Source organism: Octopus sinensis, linkage group LG10 (genome assembly GCF_006345805.1).
Source record: "Octopus sinensis linkage group LG10, ASM634580v1, whole genome shotgun sequence".
Lineage (NCBI taxonomy): Eukaryota > Metazoa > Mollusca > Cephalopoda > Octopoda > Octopodidae > Octopus > Octopus sinensis.
The window spans coordinates 24407603-24428329 of NC_043006.1; the positions used below are offsets into that span (position 1 = coordinate 24407603).

A 20727-nucleotide genomic window follows, 5' to 3' on the forward strand; every position below is an offset into this window, starting at 1 on the left:
ATTAACAGGGCACTTCTGGAGAATGGACATATGGGTTTGTTGTGCCTTTACTCAGCTGCACACACATGCACATGGCCTGGTGGTGCGTGGGATGGTAACATGAAGCATCAACAGGGCACTGACAAAAAATTTAATGTTCTTCTCATTTCCTCTGCCAAACTGGACAAAAAGGTTTTCATGAAATATTATACACTACTTATAATGCGTAAGTAGTGTCAATATTTTATCATCGGAAAATGGCCTAAAACAAAGATAAAACCAAGTGCAGTATACTCAAATCTGATTAATCTGCATTTTTGGGGAGCCCATAATCGGTGATGGAAATTTTTTTTAGCTAACAGCAATTCAAGGAGCCTGATTAATGTTCATTGCAAATTTGGAGGAAAGCAACTGGATACTCTGCAAGTAATAGGCCTTAACGCTGTGAAAATGTTTAAAAAATGTGGTTTATCTACCCCTGGGCCTGCATTAGGTGCTACAGTGAAAATTGCATGAAACTACTGAACAAAAACTTTCACAATAATAATAATAATAATAATGATGATGATAATGATAATCCTTTCTACTATAAGCACATGGCCTGAAATTTGGGGAGAGGGGGCTCGTTGATTATTTTATCAACCCCAAAAGGATGAAAGGCAAAGATGACCTTAATGGAATTTCAACTCAGAACGTAAAGATGGATTAAATGTCATTTAGCATTTTGTCTGGCATGTTAATAATGATGATGATGATGATGATGATGATGATATTCAACCAATAACATGTCTTTTGCTAATGAGGAAACTATTGTCAGTGCTTTGGCCCATGAACTGTATAGATACTTAGAAAAAAGTGGACTGCTACCTATTGAACAGAAAGGGTGCCAAAAGAGCTTCTTTTTTGCTTTGTTTTACTTTTACACTGGCAACCCTGCTTATAACTTGTATACTCATTTACACACAAGACAGTGCAGTAAGAGGTTGTGCTGCTCTATATAGGTGTGTACTGTCATACTGTGTAACTTCTTATTTTTCTAAGCCTGTGACTGCTTTTATTGGTATACTTATATTTATTTCCTTTCTTTCAGATTATGTCTGCCTTTGCTGTTACTTGTCGTAAGTATCTAATTCCTTTTGCTATATCTGTGGCAGTTTCACCATTCCCAGTTAAAGGACAAACATCGGCACATTTGTCAAGTGAGACTATTTTGCATATTTTTTAGTAAGACGAATCTTGGGCCCCTTACAAGGTGTACCAAACACATGTAGAATTTTAAATAAAGTGATGAAAATAATGTTAGTTTTGAAATCAACTTTCTCCAAAACAGCTTTTTATTACTCAGTTTTCAATTGACAATTTTGTCTTTGTACATAAATGAAGGAAGAACAAAGGACAAATGAATTAACATAGTTAAGATTCTTGTAGTAATGCTTTGGCTCACAGATGGTCATTTTCCCAACTCTGAAACTGTCTAATTCTAAAATAAGCTAACAACAGAGAAACAGAAATAACTACAAACACTATTTTCCATCAGTAAATATATTACATAGACATGTATGTCTGTATGCGCACACGTGTGTGTGTGTGTGTACACACATGCACACATATTTGAACTTGTCTGTTTGTGCATATATGGTGATTTGTAAGTTCCTTTAGCACATAAATCATAAAAAAAAACTTTTGATTTAAAATTTGTTACAATTTTTGGTACATATAATATATGCACATACACATAAAAACATATGTGTACATACACACACACACATGTATATTAGAAACAAATGTCAGTAATGAGAGAGTATTCATTGTCCTAAAATTGATACAATAAATAAAGTGGATCAGACCAAGAGCAAAAGATTCATAATCTCTCCAAACTCCAGAATTATAAGTTCAGGCCTTAAAGTTACTTTGTTCTGGCTTCTGGTTAAAACACTAACAAAATTTGTTCTAGTTTGTGTGGTTAGTGGACATTAGAAAGTATATTTATTCATTATATATATATCTTTTATATTTTACTTGTTTCATGCTGGGGCACTGCCTTGAAGAGTTTAGTCAAACAAATCAATGCCAGTACTTATTTTTTAAATCAATACCAGTACATTGACCTCTTTTGGTGAATCACTAAGTTACAACGATGTAAACATACACGCAGATGCATACACATGTTAGCAACAAACTAGAAGAATCAGTAGTCAACACTGAGAAGATAAACAATTCCTTTTAATAGAATTTGTGTTAATTTTCCGGAACCCAAGATTTCATGCAGATAAAATCAACAAATTCCCAATCAGAATTCAAATCACATATGCCATTCTAACTTTAGAGTGGATGTCAGCTATAACGGTGGAGTATATGGATACATTGTTTTATTGTTTTCAATCACTGGACCATAGCCATATGCCTTTATAGATTTGGTTGATAATTAACCCAATATCTTGTCTGGTCCTATTTTATCAGGCTTGTATGGTAGAATTGCAAAGTCTACTGGAAGTAAAGGGATGGCATGGAATACGATATGGCTGTTTTTGATTCACTTACCAATTCTGCACTCTCTTACCAATACACACACTTTTGATGGTTATTTGCAGAGTTCCAGTAAAGTTTTGGTCAACTTGTAGCCAATATATAAAACATTTATACAACAGCTTTGGGTAAAGTGCAGAACAGCTGGATTGAGCTGGGACCCATCAAACTGTAAGGTGACCTCAACTGCACATACAAAATACTTAACCTGTTTCCAAAATCTACTGAAGGTCAGAAAAATTTTAATATAAAAACTTATTTAGGCACAACACCTGTAATTTTTTGAGGGGTGAGGATAGTTGATTAAATCGACTCAGAGTTCAACTGGTACTTGGCAGGATTTAAATTCAAAACATCACGAGTTGGAACAAATACCCCAAGGCATTTTGTCACATGCTCTAATGATTCAGTCAAGTCACTACCCTAGTTGTTGTCATTGTCCTTGTTATAGTAGTAGTAGTAAGTTAGAAGCTCCAATATGCAAGAAATTGAGAATGAAATGACAGTTCATGAAAGGAGGGGTTGGAAATTGGCAGAGGAGGTTAACAGATCTGTAAAAATATAGATGTGTACCATCAGTGGATATTATTACTGGCAGAGGATGATACAAAGAGAAAATGGGAAATATTAGATATTCTAAAAGAAAATGACAGGTGTGAAAAGTAATCAAAGCAGAGGAGAATGATAAAGAACAGGCAAGTATCCAACAGAATTGAATAGAATTCATAGACGAAACATTGACATAATGTCTTGTGTGTGTGTGCGTATAGTGAACAGTGTTAAACAAAAATCTCTTTCAATAATAGCATTGAAATGGACAAATTTTTGAACAACTACAAAATGAGAGAGAGAGTGTGTGTGTGTGTTTATAAAACTGAAACAAATAGCTGTTAACAGCATTCGATTATAGGTTACTTTCAAAAGTAAGAATGTACACACACGCACACACAAAGAATAGTGGGAGAAAAAAATAATGCATGTGTTAATAAGTTTGGTATGATTTTTTTCTAAAATTCTGATAATCTTTGTACAAGTGGAAGAGCAAAATAAAAATATACTTCCAAGGCTATACATCATAATACTGAATGCAAAGTTTAGAGCATCATTCAATGATTATCAAGTGTTTATTAAGAAGTTATTCACAACAGAAACAAGCAGCACCATAACAGTCCAAAGTTAGAAATTCTTTGTTTGTCTAGTTTGACTGAAGTTTGTTTTACAATCCTAGTTTTCATTATAATACTGACACAGCACCTGCGACAAGTGTCTACAGCAGTGAAATTAGGTAAGCAGAAATTATGTAAAAGCTTGTTGGATAGATTGTATACACAGCTTAACTACACAGAGTCTGCTGGAGTATTGCATGAAGCGTATACATCATTGTCTGTGAAGTACTCGGCTACTTACACTAAAATACAATAAAGAAGTAATAGATCTACTGAGTGAACAACTCGAACAGTTGTCTGTTGAAGCTGATATCATGTGTAAGATGTAAATAGTACATGTTCTTAGGTAATTATGTCAGAGATGTTTTAGGGTAAAAGACAGCATTCTGCTCCAAGTTATTGTTGTCTGACAGTAAGAAAGGTAAACATACGAGTGTTATTTCTGTAATCTCTTTCCTGTCTATATTTATTGTTTGCTTTTGATATCAACCCACCTGACTTTGCCTTTAGTTCTTTGACACAAAACCTATTTTAATGTGTTTGTATCTGTATTAAAACATTCCATCATAATTTTATATAAGAACTTTTTGTTAAGTTATACCTTAATAATAATAATAATAATAATAATAATTTCTGATTTAGACTCAAGGCCAGTAATTTTAAAGAAGGATTTAGTCAATACTATTTGACCCCAGTGCTTGACTGGTAGTTTATCAACTCCAGAGGGATAAATAGCAAAGTTGACTTTGGCAGAATTTGAACTCAGAATATAAACAGCTGGAAGATGTTCTACAAGACATTTTGTCCAAAACTGTAACAATTCTGCCAATTCACAACTTTCACTACAATAATAAAATAATAATATAATAATTATAGTTTCTTACATCAGCACAGGCCACAGTCTTGGGGACAGAGAAACAATTGATTAAACACAGCCTAGTATTTAACTGATACTTTATTTTATTAACTCCAGAATGGAGACAAGGCAAAGTTGACCTCAGTGAGATATGAACTCAGAATGTAAAGAGCTTGAAGAATGGCCACTCATTGCCTTTATCATAATAATTCTAATTTTAACACAAGATCAGTGGTTTTGAGGGAAGGGGGAGTTGATTACATTGATTCTAGTGCTCAACTGGTACTTATGTAGTGGATCTTGCATGCATGAAGTGGATTCGATCCACCATAGCCAAATTTAAATTAACACTGCAACAGAATTTTTCCCACGGTGGAACAATGGTTTTTCTCTGACAGCAGTTTTACATTTTCCAGATGCCTTTAGCTAGGCGCGAAATAATGTCTTCACCACTTGACTCTTTCTAACCTCTTCTAATCCACCAAAAGCTAGAATAGAGATAACAAGACCACCAACTATATTAATGATATATCTATCCTTCTGGATAGTTCTAAAAGCAAGAACCCCCAAGTAGTCTCTTGACAACAACTGAGTGAGGTGGCTCGTGATGACACAATTAGGGAATGGACTGCTAGAATCATGATCACAAAGAATGCAGCTACTAAAGACAATGGTCAGCAAGAGAAATGAAATTTACTGTCAGCAACTGTGAGACAATGTCCCACAACCCTACAACTTTCACTAGTTCTAATTCTGTTCTCTTACAACATCATCTATCGCTATCTGTGGATTACTACTAACAATTTGTGTACGCCAAACTATGCAAAAAAAAAAAAAATTCTACCACGTCTAACTTTCTTTCGCATGCTCTTGGATGTTATAACCTGCCCATCGAGGTATGATATTTTTCAACGTAATTGTAAATAAATACTTTCTTAAAACTTCATGCATTGTTCATCTTTCACATCCTACAGTATGCAATTATAACAACAAATTTTTATCATTACAACTGCTGACTCCGACATTTCATAATATTGTTTACCTAATCATATTTATCGTTACACTTATTTTACTGACCTCTAAAATGATGAAAGGCAAAGTTGACCTTGATGGTATTTGAACTCAGAACATAAAACGCCAGAAGAAATGCCACTTTTTTTTTTTTCCCGGTGTGCAAATGACTCTGCCAGCTCACAGCTTTAATATTATTATTATTATTATTATTATTATTAATAATAATAATAATAATAATAATAATAATAATATAATAATAATAAATAATAATATAATAATAATAATAATAATAATATATACATTGTTTCGTTTTGGTATAAAAGATGGGCTACAGCAAATATTCTGATCAATACCACAGATTTACTTGTCAGTTGTTTGACCATAACCAGTTGATTATGTCCCTTAGTGGCAGACGATATGTACATCTCTGATCATGAGCAAAAATAGTGGGGGAGCATTGTAGCCATGTGTTGAGAGGAATCCTCTGGAAACATGGGTGTTTTGTTCATCATCCTCAAAACAAATCCTATTCAGGGACCTAATGAGTGGGATAGGCTACTCGACCTGGTGAAAATTCTAACTGGGCTCCACCTGCAAGGTCATGTGCTGTTTATCTTGATACGAGATCATCATGTCACGTACATATGGTTGCGATGCATGTGCCTAGTGTACCCTTATCAGACACGAGTAGTCATGATGGGTATATTGAGCTTCATATATTTGTACCCCAGTGTCACTTTGATACCATGCACTGCTCTCTCACTCAGTAATAATAATAATGATAATAATAATAATAATAATAATAATAATACTACAAGAGATATGACAGGTTAGCTTGGGAAGTTAAGCAGTTGTGGTCGATGAAAAAGGTAGCAGTAGTACCAATAATTGTCAAAATCCTGGGAACAGTGAGTAAAAATCTTGAGAAGTACATAGAACAAATAGGGGCTGCAATAAGGGTGAAGCACTTGCAGAAAACAGCACTTTCCATAACAAAACTGGTAGAAATATTTGAAACAATATTAACCAGAAATATTAACGAATGAGAACAAACCATAATACCAATTTAAAAATTGGTCAGTGAAATTGAAATTACTGAAAAGGTCACAATTGCATGATGAAAAGTTTTGGACTATATAGCTAAAAATGAAGTGAGTGACAACCAGTGTGTATGTATTTATTGGCAGTATGACCCTTCCAAAGTATAACAACATCACTTTTGGCACGCAATTTCAGATTGAAATTTTTGAAACATAAATTCAAAATTAAAATGCTCTTAAACAGATTATATGTTTGCACTATACACCTTAGCTCACTCCCTCTATATGTACCAGTGTTCTTAGTATATTTGCACTATCAGTCAACAATATATGGAAGGAAGTGTGTTGCTTTATTGTCATTGTTGTTGTTTAGCTCTAGCTCAGCTCTGAATGAGAAAAAAACCTATACTTAAAAGTATTCCAGATGAAAGATAACATTAACTAAAGTATTCTTTTGTCTTTAAAATGATAGAGTGGCAGGCTAACTTTCATAAATAACCATTTAACAGTCAGATCTAAACTATTCCAAATTTGATATCTCAGTGTTTATTACCACCAAAATACAACCTTGTTTCAACAAATTTCTATTCAGTAATCATAATTAATTTTGTTAGTAACATATTACTTGCTTCTCTCTCTCTCTCATTCCCAGATCACTTTGTTAGTGTACACTCATCTACTGAACATTACAAATACTGCAATTCACATTTGTTGTATTTCTTTTTTAGGTCATACCTCAGCACCACAATATAGTAGTGAGATCTACACACACACGAACCAAAACCATAGCCTTCCCTATAGTCACAGCCTACTGCTATCACATTAGACTAATGTAGTCCTGGATCTGTAAAGAATTATGATGGGTCTACTCGATATCTGGGTTAAATTGGAGCTAAACAACACAAGCACAAACTGTAGATAATTTAATTTCTATAATATTACCATCACAAATATATCTAAAAACCTAATTAGAAGACTTTGCTAACTAGACATGCAGAAATTAAAATAATGGCTCTTGTATGCAATGCCATTCCACAGAGACTGCCAGGTGAATGACTGCATTGTCAGCACATCTGAAAATGCCATACCTACAATGGATTAACAAATTGTCCTGTATACAATGCAACACAATTGTTTGAAAGTAAAATTAGATAGCACTCAATTCAATATATTGTTCATTATATATAACAAAATGTAGAATGCCTTAATTTTCTCTCTAACACACACTTTTTCATTGTATATAAATTTAATAAAATTCAGATAGGCATTAAAACTATCTCTCTCTCTCTCTCTCTGGTTTTCTATATCTCAACTAACACAGAATTTCATTATTTCAGTTTCAAGCACCAATTTCTATTAGGTGGTATTAAAAAGTTCCCAGACTAGTGATACACTGGTCCCAGCATTCCTGCTACTTTTGGAATCTGGCCTGGAAGTCGTTTTCCATAAGCAAGTCAAGAACCTTCTGTGATTCACACTTGATCTCAACAACAGTGTTAAAACACTGATCTTTAAGCTACATTTTCATCTTAGAGAAGAGATGGAAGTCTGCTGGTTCTAAATCTGGCAAATAGAATAGATGCAGAAGTGATACCATGTTGTTTTTGTGAGCAGAGCTTGGTGAAGAATCCACTTCTTTGCTTTCTGTAGATTCAGTTGCTTTCACCGAATGTCCTCTCTCAAATGCTTCAAAACATCATAGTAGAACACTCAATTGATGGTCTAGCCTTGGGGTACAAATTCTTGATGCACAATACCACATTTCCAGGTGTGACAATTGTAGCAGGTCTTCCAGGGAGGTTCTTCTGCTTTTGAAGCGGCTGTGCCACTCGAAACATTGTGTTCAGCCCATTGCCTCATCACCATAAGCTTGCTGAAGCATGCTCAATGTTTCTTATAGCAGACTTCCCAAATTTAATGCAAATTTCATGTTGGCTCTTTGTTCCTGTCCATGACAAAACTGACTACAGCATACGTGTGATCACAAAATACACAAATTTCACAACTTGCCAAGTAAACACAGTAATGTCATTCAGCATACAGTCACATGAAGATCACTGCTAGTTCTCCCTTTGCACACATCTGTATGTTGCCATCTGTTGGCACACTACAGAACCTTTTGACACCACCTCGTACATAACTAACAGCATTGTCCACCTTTACAATGGTGTAGTGTTAATGATTTATTTACTTATATTTGTAGCAAATTCAGATAACAACAGTCTGTCAGGGGATGAGCCAATGAAGGAAGCTCCAATGCAGTGGTTCTCAAAATGGAGTCTGTGGTGCCCGAGGAGACTACGAAAGGACACTGAAGTATCATGAAAACAGGATGACTTGAGACAGTTAAGTTTTAAAATTTCAAGACTTTCAATTTGTCGCATGCTATCATCTTTTCTTGTCATTGGCCTCAAAAACCCATGTCACTCCTACACACTCATTTGCTAATCCCACTTGTACAACAAGGGTGATTGGTCGATAGAAAATATGCAGATATAATGGTTGATCATACATGTGCTGTTGGTATTTTTCGTTTCTCATTCATCTTGTAACCGAGTGATCAACTGATTCCTCATATTTTCATGTGCATTTATTGTATCCCAATGGGGCATTGCCTGGATTAAGTTGTGGTTTTCAGGGTTGCAGATCTATGGGTAATGTGGTTCATAGTCAGGAATTCATGGTACATGAATGTATGTCATTTTTTCCCCATGTTGATTACCTCACCTTTTATAGGGGACTGCGAATCATTGAAAAAACTGTGAGGAGACTGGCACATAAAATCTTTTGAAAAGTTTGAGAACCACTGTTCTAATGTGTTTACTTGCCATGGTAGACACAGTAACCAAATCTTCCTCAAATCACATATCTTAAAAAAGTAAGGACCCATTGGAGAAAGTAGGCTTACGAGTGTGGGCTGAAAAGTTCATAGGCTAGTCAGTGAAGGAGTGATGCTAGAGCTGTGAAATCTGGCATGCATTAATTTCAACCCTTAATAACTGCATTGTTTCTTTCCAGGTAAACTGATATCTGACTGTCCAACAAAGACTTCAAAAGTAACAAGCAGTGACTTCTCTTGAAAACGCCAAAATCTGGCATTGAGGTGCTATCAAGTACCTGCAGAAAAACAGTTTAGCTCTCAGTGACATTCACACTGAAATAATCGTTACATTAGGGATGATGCCCCAACTTTATCAACAGTGCAAAAGTGGGGATAGTCAAGAGAAGAAGGCATTTTGCCATATATCATCTTGTTTAGGGTTGACCACACACAAAATAATAACAAGATCATCAAAGTCTTGACATTGTGGGAGTCTTCACAGGGTCACTATCTGCTGGAAGAAATAGCAGTCTTAAAAAAAGGAAGGATGAATTAGATAATGTGTCTGAATACAGGTAAAACTTTGATCAATAGGTCTGACTGATCAGGACTGATTTGAGGCTAAACAACTAACAGCAAGGCATGGACAAAACTATGAGAAGCATTAAAAATATGAGTTTATTGCTAATAGAGTCTCAGCTATGATTATAAATGTACAACACATACACACACATACAGTGTAGTTTTATAAAAAATCCAAAGTTATAAAAGAAGAAATTTTTTCTTTTCCAGAATTCATGAACAGTAGTTAAAAATAAATTTAAAAAATGGGAGTACCTTTTATTTTTTTCATATAACAATTTCATTACCATCAATAACTTACATATTAAAGAACCATAAATGATACATACCTAATAATTTATTTACATGGTTTTCCTGTACATCATCAGATTCTTTTAAAACTCCTTTTCGTATTAACTCCTCTCGTGTAGAACGCATAGATATTTTTCTCTCTAAATCTGAAAGCAAGAGAAATATATATGAATACACACACATACATATATATATAGAAATTATGACACCAGAAATATTCTTTCAAATGTTAAGAAAAGAAATCCTTAAAAAACAAAATGGAAGTAAAAGATAACACAAAATAGGATCTTCAATATGTTACTTAGAATAGATTGAGAAAGGAAATAAAATTGTTTTAATAGCTGTTTTTTTTTTCTTGGGGGGGGGGGTTGACAGCATCTAATATTGTATGGGTAATTTCAAACTAATTAAAAAATATATTGGGTCATCCCATAAATAATGCAGTGTTTTCAACTGCATGAAGTAAAAGTCGGAGGGGAATGTGATAAACTACCTGCATCAACTTGCTATAAAAGCAGGTAGTAATTTTAACTTTTGTTTATTCTTAATGCAAGTTTTGAAGAATGCTGTTCAATTTTAACAGTTATTTTTTTGAAGTTATAATGGAAGTAGCAAAGGAGAATATTTGGCATATTTTACTGTATGAGTTCAATAAAGGCAACAACTGGAGGAATATTAATGCAGTATATGGGGATTGAACAAGAAGTGTAATTCAGTGTCAACAGTGGTTCCAGAAATTCCAAGCCAATGACTACAGCTTAGAAAATGAGCCTCGTCCAGGAAGATCTGTAGAACTCAAAAAGGATGTCCTGCAAAACCTGGTGGGACAAAATCTCATCGTAACTGTTGGGGAGCTAGCAGAGATGCTTGGATTTAGTCATTCAACCATTCGACACCTGCATGCCATTGGTGAAATCTGATTTAAGCAGACTTGGTTGCTATCTCTGACAGATTGAACTACTATGGCAGAGATACCCAATTGTAGGTTGTTTAGCTCCAAGCTAAACGTTATCATGCAAACTGATTTACGCTCAAAGGTGCTCCAAATATAGCAATCCTCTTATTGAGACATAAGGTCTTTGCATTTATGAACAACCATGTATCTCACTTTCTGGTGAGAATGAAGTCAACCTGGCTAGTGATTGATTGATTGATAGGTGAACAGGTGACTGGCTGGCTTCCAGAAGTTGGTGTTGCAGATTATTAGGTTATTTGCATCACATAACTCCAGTAGCCTTGTTCCCTCCTTATTACAGAACCAACTCTACGGCCACCATATACATCACTGGAGACATTTGGATGCTACTCAACATATCCATTGAAATCAGTCAGTCTCACACACACACACACACAAAGGGCTTTTTTCAGTTCTCTCAAACCTTCTTATCTTGCCCTGCTATTTAACACCATCATATCACGTGCGAAATGTCCAGCTGCTAAGTGAAGAAACTTTAACATATATTAGTAACAAGCTAACATTCTTAAGTTAAAATAACTTCATAAATTGTAATTCGTTACTTTCTCTAAAAACTTCTAGAATTGTATCCCTTTAAATACTTTACATAATTCTCATGTGTTTTTATTCTTCTTTGCTTCACTATTGCCCTTTGCTGGTATTTTGATTGATTTTGTGGTGAAGCTAGCCATTTCTTCCATTCTATGTTCGTGATGCGCCCACCCTTTCCTGCCCCACCACCAATACCAGAAAACCCTTCTCTTGTACAGGAAATCCCTTCTCTTATACTGGTAAACTCTCCCCTTATACTGGAAGCTCCCACAGGGCTATGCCTCACTTCTGCACCAAAAGACTTACATACCTCTATCCCTCCCTCCCTCCCTCCCTCTCTCTCTCTCTCTATATATATATAATATATATATATATATATATAATATATATATATATATATATAGTGGTCGTATACTGTCAATTCAATGTGACAGTCCTGTAAAGGAATTACACCACCGCCATTTAGCCCTAGGAAACATCGACATCTCCTGTCGGCTTTGACACATTTTCTGTGTCCTTATATTTGCAAAGGGGAGGCAATCACCCAGCAAACCGAGACAAGGCACCCGAAGACATATGTTTCTGAGTCTATTGCTCGTCGTCAGTTCAGGGTAGCCTGCCTCGCTCACTGAGATGACTGCATAGACAACGGACGATAAATGATGATGATGTCTAAGAAATCCACTTCCAAGGCCTTTTAAGACAGTAGGGAGTAATTTAATGGTTGTTTGGCTGCTATTCTATGAAATCAGTCAGATCAAGTAACAATAAGGAGCCTACTTGATTTAAATTCTCTGAACTACTGCATTTATGTTTATGGGGCAAGACACTATTTTTGAAGATTCACTCAGCGCCACACTTGCTGCTCTTCTCAGTCCTTCTTCCCCAGAACATTAACACACTGTATCCTTTCTATCCTCAGGTCTTCCCCACAAGTTCTGACCTCAACAGTTTAAATGAAACATTAATAGCATGAAGCTCACTAATCTTAGAAAACCTGCATGGCCTGCAAAGGTCAGGGGCAATAGCAATTCCTCCAGACTAGGCAACAACAAAAAAAATATTTCAAAGGAAAACTTTTAACTCAGAATACAAATGATTCTGATAGCAATGAATAAATAAACGAAAGTTTCCATTTTTTAAAAATATCATATAAAAAAAGAAAAAAAAAACTGTGTTTATTTTGTATATTTTAGTGGTGTCCTGGCAAGACCACAGCTAAGTGGATGGATGTTATGACTAAAACTAAAACAAACACTGAAGAGTTGATAGATACACTTCTACACATTGTATTTATTTAGGGTAATTAAATTTTTCAAAACTAAAATTTTACAACATGAATACATATGATGGACTTCTTCCAGTCTGCTTCCCAAATCCACTCATAAGGGTTTGGTCAACCCAGTGCTATTGTAGAAGACACTTGCTTAACCCTTTCATTACTGTATTTATTTTGAGATGTTCTGTATTTCTTTCAATTACTTTACATATAACAAAAGAATTTAGTAAAATAACTTCGTTATCATTCAGCTAGTGTTAGGAACATAAATTGTGACTAAGGTTTGGTGGAAGATTTTAATTCAAAACTTATGAAAACAAAACATTTGTACTCAGAGCCAGAGCCAGTTTCAGCTGGGTTGGTAACGAAAGGGTCAAAGTTCAAACATTGGGACTGAGTTCAAAACTATGTGGCTTGTGAAGTAAATTTCTGAACTGCACAATCATGTTTGTGTGTGTGCACACGCACGTGCACATGATGTGTTTCATTAAATAAGATTGAACTATTATTTTACTGTTACAAACCATTAATTACAAAAATAAAATTTAGGTTCTTCCAGATGTAAATCTGATAGAAGAATCTAATTATCCCAGTTTGACAATGGGAAATTGAAATAAAACTCTACCAGTTGATTAATGAAGATATTGTGTGCAACACTCACACACTATGTTGCATGCTAATTATGAGTTGAGAAGATATTTTAGTTAAATATGAAAATTTATTGTTTTTATGAAACACCCTATTGAGAAGAAAAGGGATGTGTTTTCTGTTACTAACTCGTAAGTAAAAGAAATGGTAAAAAAAGACACACAAATTCAAAATGCTCATTTTCAGAAGAGTTATTAAATTAGTGAAGATAGAGTTTCTTTGTGAAAACATTTTCTCTTTCTCACTCTCTCTCCATACACACACACACACACACACACACACAGAAACCATGCTAAAACAGATACTAGAACATGATGCGGTCAAATTATCCAACCCATGCCAGCATTGGTTAGGTAAATACATATGACTAAGGCATTTTTTTTACAGCCTGATGGCAAATTTGTACTTGTCTTTTTGAGTAAAGTAATTTTCATTTCAGTCATTTTTGAAAGCACAAAGCTGCTAGACAATTTACAATTCATCGAAAGGCCTATGTCAACGATGTCATAATCTGAACCCCAGCAAATTTCGAGAGATATGCACAAAGTAAACATAAAGATGATATGTGTACAAACACACTTACAAGAGAATGCGTTATACAATTTGCATCTATCATATGCATTCAGAAAGCACTGGTTGACTATAGCAGAAGATAATTGCCAAAACAGGGAGAAAGATTAAACCAGAAGCCATGTGGCCACAGCTGCACCCCAGAGTCAAAGCTACACACACTTACACACTCACATATATAAACATACACACTCACATATATAAACATACACACTCACATATATAAACATAACCTGATAAATGAGTTATATGGTACTGCTACAATTGTTTCAGTAAAAGTCTTTAACGTGATGTAAACATGGTATAATCAAGTATAGCAACATGCACAACACACCAACAAAATTGTCACTTACATATATCTCTCTCTCTTTTTTTTTTTTTTACTTGTTTCAGTCATTTTGACTGTGGCCATGCTGGTGCACCGCCTTTAATCGAGCAACTTGACCCCGGGACTTATTCTTTGTAAGCCCAGTACTTATTCTATCGGTCTCTTTTGCCGAACCGCTAAGTGACGGGGACACATCGGTTGTCAAGCAATGCTAGGGGGACAAACACAGACACACAAACATACACGCACATACATATATATACATATATATGACGGGCTTCTTTCAGTTTCCATCTACCAAATCCACTCACAAGGCTTTGGTTGGCCCGAGGCTATAGTAGAAGACACTTGCCCAAGGTGCCATGCAGTGGGACTGAACCCGGAACCATGTGGTTGGTAAACAAGCTACTTACCACACAGCCACTCCTGCGCCTATATATATATATTTTTATATATATATATATATATATATAACAATTTAGGACACATCTGGCTGCCCTCTCTGGTGGACGAATGGCCTGTTAAGGCCATTTCTAAATTGTTATATTTATATATTTTAGTTTTTGACTATTTTCTCTTTTCCACTAGGCCGCTGGTAGCGATAAATTTCTATTGAATTTTTTTGCTACCCTAAATTGATTATATATATATATATATATATACATATACAGCTGAGTAACCTCTTGTAGTTGGGCAATTTTCATGGAAGAGTGCCTTGGTGGACTTTTGGAATAGCACACCCACATAAGTTGGATTTTCTGTTTTGATTGGAATTCCTTTTTTTTTTTCACCAGACCTTTGCAAATGATGGTGGTGGTGGGGAGCTTTTTATGAAAATGAAACTTTTGAAAATTTATGAGTCACCCTCTCCTAGACTAATTTTGTCCTGTTCACATCCTCCTCTACAAACTTCAATGGTAGACATCTTTATGGTAAAGACATTGCTGGATTTAAGCAACAACAAAAAAATTATTTTGTAATTTAATTTTTTAATCCCCACCCGACACCAAACAAGTCTGTGTGTAAGAAAAAATATATTTATTAACAGAAAAGTATGCTATTAAAATAAATCATCTTTAACATATTTTTTTAAATCACTGTCACCCTAATGAAATTCCTTACACATGCATACACACTCAGTGTGAGCAATAGACATTTACAGAGGTGGGGGGAGTTTACATTGAGAAATGTGAAAAATGAAAGACAAATAGAGAGAGAGATCTTTACTGTTGCTGTCACAAATTTGATTTTGTGATACCAGAAAAAATTTTGAAAAATGTTACAGGGGTTTAAATTTGATCATTTTTACCCATCAGAAAACAAGATTTAGAAGGTAGCATTTTGTGCATCATGAAAGTAAACATTACAAGATGAAGTTTTAAAGAAAATGACAGCAATGTGTGTGTGTGTGTATGAGTGAGAGAGAGAGAGAGTGAGAGGGATAAATGCATAGGGATAGGTTAAGGAGTAAAAGAGAGAGTGGGATGATGACAGGTAGAGAGTGGGAGATTTGTTGATCTAAAAGTTGAGCTATTTCTAGTGGCAAATTATAATTTTTGATTATTATTTATGGACAATGACCTTTTGGGGACGCAGGGTTCAAAAATCACATTCATCTTTCTTGAGGATGCACTATTTCAGAGCCTTTTTGGGCTAATTTACATTTCAATAATTTTTCACTGATTTTACTTATTCTTGAATTTGATGGACAAATAGCAGTACATAAGCCAACTCAAGAAATCTCTATTGCGACTTTTTATTGATGTACCTGAAGAAACACAGAACAGTTCGAAACATGTGTTGTACTTGATAAAGTCTATTACACATTCCATCTCCTATCTTATTAATACTGTTACCTCAACTGCCGCTACGAAGTTCCTGCAGTAAATCTACGGATAACAGGTAATTGAAAATGTGCCAGTGCTTTACTCATCAGCTATTTATACATTCTGTACAATTTCTCCATTATATATATATATATATATATATATATATATATATATATATATACACACACACACACACACACATATATATATATATATATATATATGAGAATGGGCTGAAATGTTCATAGGTTGACTATGAAGGAGTAATGTTAGAGCTGTGAAATCTTGCATACATTAATTTCAACATTTATTAATAATTTCATTGTTTCTTTCCAGATGAACTGACATCTGACTGTTCAAAGAAGACTTCAAACACAACTAGTTGCAACTTCTCATGAAAATTGACAAAATTTGGCATCCTGATGTTATCAAGTACCTCCAGAAAAAAACAATTTAGCCCCAATGACATTCATACTGACAACTTTATCAACAGTGCAAAAATGGTACAGCTGAATTTAGGAGGGTAAGGGAGAGTCTTGGAGATGATCCAACATCTGGATGTCCTGCCACTGCCAAGCAAAACATTGTGTTCACTACATGTTGATGGATGACAGGTGACTGACTATAAATCAAATAGCCAGTACTGTTAGCATATCCTGTGAGATAGTTGAGAATATTCTGCACAATGAACTTGGTATGACAAAAGTTTCTGCTCAGTGGGTGTCATGTTTACTGACATCTGATCAAAAGTGTACCAGGCTGATCACATCATAGAAAAATCTGACATTGTTTGAGGCAGATCCAGCTGGTTTCCTTGAATGTTTCCTTACCCACGATGGGTGTTGAGTTCATCACTTTGAGTCAGAGACGAAGAGACAATCAGACACCCCTCCTCACCTGCTCCAAAGATAGCCAAGTTCATTTCATCTGTAGGGAAGGTAAAGACCTCAGTTTTTATCAGATGCAAAAGGCATTGTTTATTGACTCTGTTCAAGAGCCACACAATCAATGGAGAGTACTATGTCAACTTGCTGACATAGTTACGAAAGGCCATCAAGACCAAATATCCACAATGCTCATGAACTTTGCTGAAAGATCATCTTCAGACTGATCTCAGCTGATACTGAGCTTGAACACTTGTGAGTCAATAACTGTAGAGAGAGAACTGGAAATTTGGTCTGACTGCTTAGAAATCTGGTAATGGTAACTAAGGACAAGATGGAAGTGTTAAACAGGGCTACTAGTCAAAGAAGAGACTGTATTGAGGTTTAAATGAAGACAGGAACTTCAGAAAAACCGACAACAACACAGCAACAGTAGTAATAACAACAGGAAAGACCAATGAAAGAGTTTTCTTTAATGTGGTCCTGAATACATATATGTATGGTCAGAGTTGTAACTAATATGTAAGAAATTATCAAAATTACTATTTCAAAATTTGTATATCCTTTTCTCTAGCCTTGGGTTAACCTGTACCATGTGAGTGAAAATGGGTAGATGTATACAAGCCCATCAGGAGGATTATACTTGCAATTCAAAAGATACAATCTTATCACATTGTGTGTCACTGATTTTGTCTGAGAATTACATTAAGTCTGTGGAATACTCAGTCACTTAAATATTAATCCAGGAGCAGGTAATTCAGTTAATCAAATACCTAAATCCTCACTGTTGAGCAATGGCGATCTACGAACAGGATTTACTATTTAACAAACTACAAAAGTGTTGACATAATTTTTACATTATCTTTTACTAATACAAGTTGAAGACTGTTTCATTTGATATTTTATAAAACTGAAGATACTAGTTCAATTGTGAAATAAAAGACTTGTTGGTAATAATAAGGAAACATAATTTAGTGAAAATATGGAAGAATGAGGTAAACATTTCCCATTGAGCTGTCTCTTAATTGTAATATTTAAAGTTAAGCATGTTACAAGAGTAATTACCAGCCCAGTCTAAATACTCAATGATGAAACTTGAGGAAGAATTCCTTAGGCAAAAAGCAAAAGTTTTTTTGGCACACATGCATCTGTTGTTTGGAGTTTGCTTATTCTGAGATACTTGTGTATCTGTCTCTGTCTGTCTCTCGCTCTCTCTTTCTCTCTCTCATGTGCATACACACATACAAGTAGTGAGAGAGTGTGAGAGAATGTATTTGACTTTCAGGATAAATTCACTTTGTTTAGGATGTACTTGTGATGAAGGGTATAGAAATTAGTAGTTCTGAGTAGCACATTCTGTAGGAAAAGAGGACACTGAAAACTGGATGTAGTGTCAGAGTGTATTGAACACTCACTCCTCAACAAGTGGTTCACATAGTGAAAAGAGGAGGAGATGTACCAGCTTCTATTTTGATCTACAGCAACAATAAACTAACAAACAGCCTTTAAAGTTGGCATTCACCCAAAAACATAACTGAAGATGAAAGATTTTGCTATAATTAAGCAGTGAAGAAGTAGGCAAATTGTATATTACTAAAAAGTATGAATAAAGCTATTTTGCTTTTTTTATAATTTCAAATTACCTTTTTTAATATGTTTTATCCATTCCATGAGGACCTAAAATACTAATTAGAGGTTTATCAATTATTAACTTACTAATCATACTTGCTAATATACTTTTTGGCTGCTCTGTATTTGTTGCTAACCACAATGACTATCACTACTGTGTTATAAAGTTCACATTTCTTGGATCTGGTTGGATGGGTTGGATAGTTCTGTAATTCCGTATCAGTGCATATATAAATATATTGTGATCTCATCTTTGAGACTCAGTTAGCTAAAACATACTTTAATACTTCCTTTTAAAGGTTTTCTTTTATCTCAACTCAACAGTTGTGTTTTTTTTACAATTCTAACTATAGAGTTAGCTATCACACACTCAAACACATACACGGCTATTAGTGTCAATGTATATACACTGATACAGTGTATATAATTGCTGTAGGAAAGTGTATAAACATAATCTCTTTCAAGTGTAATCTTACCCCAATAAAATTTCTTGAATAACTAGTTATATAATAGTAACTATGGTGCTCTGACTGAACCCTTCCTCACTGTGAATGCCACTAAATCAACACATTTACAGAAAAGCCAACTAGTTTGATGCACTAGTGACATTTCTTTTAAATCACACTGTACCATCTTAAAACAATCTATTCCAAATCATATCATACCATCTGAAATAAGGAAAGGACACATTGGAAAGAGTGGAGTTAGATGCCCCTAAAATGAGATTATCACCACAGCTGGAACATCTCTAAGCCAAGGTCTACTGGATTTGGGCTAACCTGACAACAACAATCAGACATAAATAGACTAAACAGTGGCAGTGCTCCAACATGTCCAGACTGCAATACTGCACCACATATAATTAACCACTACATGTTGAAGCATGAAGTGTGGTCTTTAATGAGGTAAAGGAAAGCTGTTATCTGCTACAAAAGATCTTCAGATCTCATCTTGTCATTTAGCCAATCATTTATAAACCAGAAGTCAGTTGGATCAAAGCTAGCCTGCAGCTTTACAGCAACTGACTTCGTAGTCTGTAGACTCCCATCTCCCATGTAGAGCAGTTGGTGCTGAGAATGTCTCCAAATTTAATGAAGACTGATCAACTACTATGTCTATACTAGATGTGAGCAATAAAGAAAAAAATCAAAACAAGATAACTGTACCTTAACTGTAATGAAGAAAGAAGTGAAACAGCATTGATAAAATAAACTAATGTCATTTTATGTTTACAAAGTATTTTCTTAAGAGGGAAGAAGCTGATCAGATTAGGTATGACAACATTGTGAATTAGTTGGGGAGACTGTGATGGCTTAAGATACAGATGAGTTTGATTAATTGAGGAGGTGAAGAAGAGCAGAGAAAATAATTAGTTGTTTCTAAAAGGTGGAATTAAGGTTTAAGGACATTAATGATTATAATGGATAATAGGTAATAGTATAAATTTTAAGTGAAACTGAATTATTATGAAGCATTCTCAGCTGCTTAGAAGTATTTCAAGATGAGGGGAGTAATTAAGATTTGAGTAGGGGGAAAAATGGTGGTTATGACAAGAGAATCTTGGAGACAGAACAGTTTGTTAGCTTGGGTTTAGATCACTGTAGGTAATCATTACACAGACTTTATTATTATTTATATTATCATAAAGTACTAGTTCAAAACGTTGGATTGCTGAAAACATTAGGAGATACTTTGTGGTATTTGCCTTGGCTTTTTGCTTTCTAACAACTACACCAACAATGAGACTGGTGCCAAGGTATATCAACCCTTATTTTCCT

The 20727-nt window shown here is 34.8% G+C and overlaps 1 protein-coding gene and 1 long non-coding RNA gene across 13 annotated transcripts in view; one reads left to right on the plus strand and one right to left on the minus strand.

Annotated features, from left to right (window-relative positions):
- LOC115216500 (phosphatase and actin regulator 1) overlaps window positions 1-20727 on the minus strand; it is a 343004-nt gene that overhangs the window by 100478 nt on the left and 221799 nt on the right. For all 11 annotated transcript variants that reach the window (XM_036506369.1, XM_036506363.1, XM_036506364.1 and 8 more), the window contains one exon: window positions 10314-10421. In XM_036506369.1, coding sequence (XP_036362262.1) covers window positions 10314-10421 — 108 coding nt within the window. The remainder of the gene's footprint in view (window positions 1-10313; window positions 10422-20727) is intronic.
- LOC118765053 lies at window positions 950-12864 on the plus strand. 2 transcript variants are annotated; one of them, XR_005000898.1, is made up of 4 exons: window positions 950-980; window positions 1070-1097; window positions 8785-8926; window positions 12705-12864. It is a non-coding gene; the product is annotated as an uncharacterized LOC118765053 (long non-coding RNA). The 2 variants fall into 2 exon arrangements; XR_005000897.1 differs by lacking the exon at window positions 12705-12864 and adding an exon at window positions 9600-10139.